The 6057-nt window shown below is 57.4% G+C and overlaps 1 protein-coding gene across 1 annotated transcript in view; it reads left to right on the forward strand.

Moving 5' to 3' along the window:
• Positions 1-3718, forward strand: part of MFGE8 (milk fat globule-EGF factor 8 protein) — a gene marked incomplete at its 5' end in the record, with an annotated part of 7509 nt that extends 3791 nt beyond the window's left edge. Inside the window, 3 exons of the mRNA XM_017742558.1 lie at positions 415-617; positions 1878-2033; positions 2314-3718. Of these exons, the coding sequence (XP_017598047.1) occupies positions 415-617; positions 1878-2033; positions 2314-2457 (503 nt within the window). The remainder of the gene's footprint in view (positions 1-414; positions 618-1877; positions 2034-2313) is intronic.
• Positions 3719-6057: the final 2339 nt, after the last annotated feature.

The following is a 6057-nucleotide window of genomic DNA, read 5'->3' on the forward strand; positions in this document are numbered from 1 at the left end:
GCTCGGGTGTCAGTGTGGGAGTGGGATGCTGTGGGGGCTTGGGTCCTGTCCTGCTGCTGCGTGGGTGTGGTGCCATCCGTGCTTTTGGCTGGGGGTGTCTGCGTTGCTCTTTCCATGTCCTTCTCTGCCTCCTGCCAAAGCTCTCTATATTCCAGGGCTGTGCTGTGCTGTGGGGACATCACTCGTCCCTGCAGCAGGAGGCACTGTGAGCCAGGGAATAGCTAGGAGCTAAAAATCCCTGGAAAAGGCAGCCCTGCGCCTCTGCTGAGCATTTCCCTGCCTGGCCCTGATGCTGCTCTGGCAGTGGAAACATGAGAATGTGAGGATGGCTTCTGACAGGGCTGAGGGGTTTTGCTTGCGACCGCGCTGTTGTCTCTTTCGTTTTCACTGCCTGTGTAAACTGTTGTGTTACAGTGTATTTCAACACGGCAGGTTGCTCGGAGCCTCTGGGCATGAAATCCCGCCTCATCTCCGACCAGCAGATCACAGCCTCCAGTGTCTTCAAGACCTGGGGCATCGATGCCTTTACCTGGCACCCTCATTACGCTCGCCTGGACATGACAGGCAAAACCAACGCCTGGACAGCCCTGCACAATGACCAGTCTGAGTGGCTGCAGGTGGGTCTCCGGTCTCTGTAACCTCATGTCTCCTCACCAGCTCCTCCAGCTATGCCCCTCCTGTTTCAGGGTAGCTGGAACAGCTGGGTTGGTGTGGCCAGAAACTTGCAGTGGGTCACAAAGTCCAGCAATGCTCTCCCCGAGGGGGAATCACAGGGCAGGTCAGAATGGGACCACAGCCACTGGTTTTAACAGGAGTCCTGGAGCACTGGGTCAGAGCCAGTGCCCATAGGGATAAGGTGGTGCTGTCTCTGCACCTTCTTGTGGGGTGCATCAAGCCTACAGCACCCCAGTTCTGCCTCATCCCCTGAAAAAATGCCATCCCAACCTGGGGTGACCATCCCACCACCTTCTGGCTGCCCAGAACACCATGTTTCTGTTTTGCAGGAAAAAAATCAGGCCTGCTTTTCTCTTCCCAGTCTGGAATAGAAACAAATAGTTTTGAAATTTCCTTCTCAGTTTCCTTTCCTCCCCTGTTTTTGTACTTTTCACATGATTCCATGACATAATAGGACAAAGCAGTTTAGATATTTGTCCCGCTTTTTATTTGGGAAATGATTAAAAGCAGCTGCCTCACAACTCTAAACCAGCTTATCGAGATGTTGGCTGATGATGGGGTCGGGATGACACGCTGAGTTGGACTGCTGCACCACAGACTGCCTGTGTATAGATTTACATGTACACTTAGGATTTACATGTATTGTGTAGCTGGAACTGCCCTCCATGAGCATGAAAACAGAACTAAATTAATGAGGCTTTCAGCTCCTTTGGTGGTTTACCCTGTAACATTACAGCAGCAGTAAATACAATGTGGCAGAGTAAAGAGAATGGAAGCCGTCTCACTTAGAACCCAAATGTCAGATTGTGTTGAAGTGCATATTTTCTCAGCCAGAATTGCTTTCCAGTGGAAATGCATTTCCTCTGTGAATCCTGTATTTTTTTGAGTTGAGATTTTTTGCTGTCCTTCCCACACTGATGTTTCCGGCAGAAAATGTGGAGGTGGAAGGGGTGGGCAAGGGGCTGAGGTGGGTTTGTGCCCACTTTTGGTCGCTTTGAGGGATGCTGTGAGTGTTGGAGGATCAAATATTTCACAGTCGTGTTTTATGATTTGTCTGGCATTGGCGTGGGGGTCAAGTGGTGTTTTCTCCATTCTTGACCCCCGAGGGCCAGCTCTTCCTGGCAGCCTCTGGAACATGCAGGGTGCTGTAGGGTGGGAGCGCTGCTTCTGCAAGGAACTGTGACGAGCCTTGTCTCTGCCAGATTGACCTCCGGGACCAGAAGAAGGTGACAGGCATCATCACGCAAGGAGCCCGTGACTTTGGGCACATCCAGTATGTGGCAGCCTACAAGGTGGCCTACAGTGACAATGGCACGTCCTGGACCCTGTACCGGGATGCCCAGACAAACAGCACCAAGGTGGGTGTGGGGAGGACAAGGTGGCTTCTCTGGTGCTCAGGGATGCTGTGGTGGGGAGGGATGGGTGGTGGGGGTGAGGTCACAGAATCACAGAATTTGCTGAGTTGGAAGGTACCCACAAAGATCAGTGAGTCCAGCTCCTGACGCTGCACAGGACACCCCAAGAGTCACACCACATGCCTGAGAGTGCTGTCCGAAGGCTTCTTGAACTCTGTCAGCTCAGTGCTGTGACCGCTGCTCTGGGGTCCTGGCAGCACTGACACCCACCTTTCTCCTCTAGATCTTCCATGGCAACAGTGACAACTACTCACACAAGAAGAATGTGTTCGATGTGCCCTTCTATGCCCGCTATGTCCGCATCCTGCCCGTGGCCTGGAACAACCGCATCACCCTGCGCGTGGAGCTGCTGGGATGCGATGAGTAGGCACGGGGAGGAAGGACGGGGCTGCTCTTCCCCGCTGCCCAGCCTGCACCCTGCCTACCCCTGCCCGCTCCTGCTCTGACCTCACACCCCTCTCTCCGTGTCCCCACACTCAGGAGGTGGCTGAGAGGGCTCCCCTGCCCCGCATCAGTGCTGGGGCTGCAGCACTGCACTTTATGGGGCCCTTGTCGGTGGGATGTGGGGATGGCTCCTGCCCTTTTGCTGCTCCAGCCAGGGCTGAGACCCCCTCCTGAACTGGGGCTTTCTTGGGGACACCATCCTGCAAATGAGGCCTTGCTGGGGAACCCTGTCCTGCAACCAGGGATTGGCTTTATCTTCTCAGCTAAGCCTGAGGACAAATTTTCTCCTTCTTGCTTCTGTTTCCCGCAGAGAGGCTGCAGCCAGTGGCAGTCCCTTGCCTGAACTGGGTCTCGGGGCTCAGCAGTTTTCAGGGTCTTAGGGCAGGCTCCTCTGGCTTGCAACCTCCGACATCCCTCCTGCTCCCTGCTTGTCTGCAAGCAGGGGCTGTGAAAATCCTCTGAAAAAACTCAGCTGTTGTCCCCTGCCCATTTTGCCAGGCCCTGAGTGTCCTTGCCTGCGATGTCAGCACCACATAGTGTGAGTGGAGTGATGACACGGCTCCTGTCAAGAGGCACCAGATCCCCCCTGATGGTGGCTCTACCTGCTGGGCACTCTGGCAGGCACCACAGCAGGCGTTTTGGCAGGCACTGCCCGTTCCCCTTCCTGGGATGCCAGCTCCAGCATCCTCCCAAGTCTCAGCATTGCCATCATCTCCATCTTACTGCAGTTTGGGGTGCCTGGACGTCCCTTGTCCTCAGAGCCCGGTGGTGACCAGGGGAACTACAATCTGGTAGCGGGGAGAGTTGGTTTGTAGCCACAAGGATGTGGAGAAAAGATGGGAAAGGTGGTAGTTAAACCACCCAAGTGCAGTGGGCAGAGAGCCGTGCCATGACCCTTTTTGTAACCTGATTTTTTTCCCTTTGTGTGGGGTGGAAGGGAGCCTCTTGCAATGCTCGAACCCTCGGGATTAGCGGTAGGAGATGAGTGAGACCCAGATGGGAGCACAGGCAGGCTGTCCTGGGCTGGCAGCACTGCTTCCCCTGCCTGCTGGGATGTGAAGCGGCCGTGGGGCTGAGCTGGCGGTGGGTTCACTTTGGCAAGGGCTGAGGGAACCCGGGTGGAATGGCAGCGATGGCCCCACTCTGGGGTGTCTCTGACAGTATTAAAACCAGCTTAAACTTTGGGGGTGTTGGCTTGTCTGCTCTGTGCCTCCCTGAAGGCCATCTCCCAAAGCCCAGCTGGTCTGGTGATCCTCCAGGATTCCCTCCGAGCCCCTCGACTCCTCCATTCTGGGGGATTGCCAGCTGCTGTGCTGAGCCCACACCGTTCCTGCCTTCACAGAGCCTCTTAGCTCCCTTCCCTGTCTGAAAAACAGGGTATCTCAGGGCTTTGTGTGCATCTTTCCCACTGCCTCCACCCTGTCGCAGCTGCTGGAGACTGTGCTCGCAGCTGGCCAGGCGCGGCGGGATGGGACTTGGGGAGGGGAAGCCTCTATCAGCACCCCACACCCTGTGTCTCCTCCTTTGGCTTTGATCCTGGAGCAAATCCCCCAGCTTGGAGCTAGATCAGCTCTTACACCCAAGCGCACTCCCAGGGCTGGAGGGAGCTGTGAATTTTGTGAGGGATGCCTGTGGGGATGTTTCCAGCTGAGCCCTCTTGGGGAGGGCTGGGGCATGGATGCTGCTGGAGCAGGATCTCCCTGCATTGAGGAGGTGATCCCATGTAGGGAAGGAGCACCGTGGTGAACAGGACAGACGAGCTTTGCTCATCTCCAGAATCTGCCACACTGGGCAGGGACCCCTGAGGCTGGCATGAGTGGCCAAGAGTCACCTGTGTCCCACACAGTTCTCTGTCCCTGCAGCTCTGGACAATCTTCCTGCACCTCCCTGCTTCCAGCAGTGCCCTGCTCAGCCAAGCATCTCCTCCTTGGGCCTTGCCTATGGGAGGTGGGCTCATGCCTAGCCCTGGGCACCAGAGGAGCTGGGGGTCTGCTTGCGGAGGCCGGGCTGAGTTCACTGTGACTGCAGCTGCTTGGTGACAAATAGCAGCCACAGCTAGAGCCAGGACGGGGGGGACAGTCTGCCCGGCTCACCTCCAGACATGCCGCCCTTATCATCGGGAGGCTGAGGCAGAGATAAGAGCAGTTCGCTTCGAGTCCAGCCAAGACAGCCGTGAGCCAGGGATAGGGCAGAGGCTCCATGAGGAGGGTGATGGGAGCAGATGCTGCACATCAGAGCAGGGGATGCATCCTCAGCCCCTGGCTGCTGCTTCCCCCTGCCCGTTGCTACCCCCCAAGCTCCTCTGATGGATGCTGAGCCCCTTCCCAGCCTTGTGGTATTTTCTTCATTCCCAAGAGCCCCAGGACGGGGGGACTGGGAGAGCCAGGGTGCCCTCCCCGCCATGCACAGCCCCTCACGGCTTGTCCCGATCCCTCGGATTCTCTTCCCGGACGCGGCTGGGTTGCTGGGACAGCAGGAAGGCCAGGATGGCCGGCGTGCTGTGGCACCCTGCTGCCTGCTGACTCGGCTGCCGGCGCTGCCAGCTGCTGTGAGCTGGTTCCTCAGGAAGCAGCCGTCGGGGAGAGCATCCTCTCGCCGCCACCCGGAAAGCCCAGCACAGATCACAACCTCCTCCATCCCACCAGGAATGTGAGTGTTCCTGCTGGAATCATCCTGTGCAAGCAGCATTTCATGGACAAATCTCTGGTGAGGCCACAGCAGAGCTGTCAGGCGCTGGCTTTGAGGCGGGGAAGACAGGGATGACACTTTTATGGCTCCCGTTCAGCCAAATACTCAGCCAGCGCTAGACACGTGCCCTAAACATGTGCTCCCAGGTCAGAGCTACCCTGACCCTGCACAGCTTTGCTCAACCTGAAACCTGTGGTCACACCCAGGGTACCCCTCAGGGAATAGAAGACGAAAAGAGAGTGAGAGGTGGGAAGGAATGAAGGAGATTCCTTCTTAATCAGGGACTGCTGGTGGCCAGATCCTTCCCCATGCCCCCTCCTCCCTAGGAGGAGATGGAGAAATCACTGGCCACATCCTGACAAGAGTTGTGCCCTAAGGTGAGCCAGGAGCTGTTGCTGAAAAGAGGTGCCTGACAGCATCCCTGTCCCCTTCCCTGCTGCCACCCCCCTCCTCAGGCCGGGCAGAGGATGGCTGCTGGCAGGCGCCGCGGTGCAGGCAGTGCGGGCAGCACAGGACACCGTGGGGCTTGTTCCTCCGTTCTGGAACAATGGGATAGCCATGCCAGCGAGCAGCGTGCCCCGACAGGGCTGCCTGTTTTCTGCACAGCCCGGGGGTGGAGGGAACCATCCCAATTGCTGGGTCACTAGAACAACTTGGGCAAGCAGCTGCAGCTGGGCACAGATGGCCAGGGCGCAGCTGGGACACCATCCCACTACCTTCTCCGGCTGGGGAGGGTAGGGACCGTCGGCCAGGATGCGGGCAGTGCAGTGGCCCCATGCCGGAAGATGTAATTGTCCCTCCATTGTGGGCTGCGGGACAGGCTGCTCCGGGCAGG

Source organism: Corvus brachyrhynchos, unplaced genomic scaffold, assembly GCF_000691975.1.
Source record: "Corvus brachyrhynchos isolate BGI_N302 unplaced genomic scaffold, ASM69197v1 scaffold97, whole genome shotgun sequence".
Taxonomy (NCBI): Eukaryota; Metazoa; Chordata; class Aves; order Passeriformes; family Corvidae; genus Corvus; species Corvus brachyrhynchos.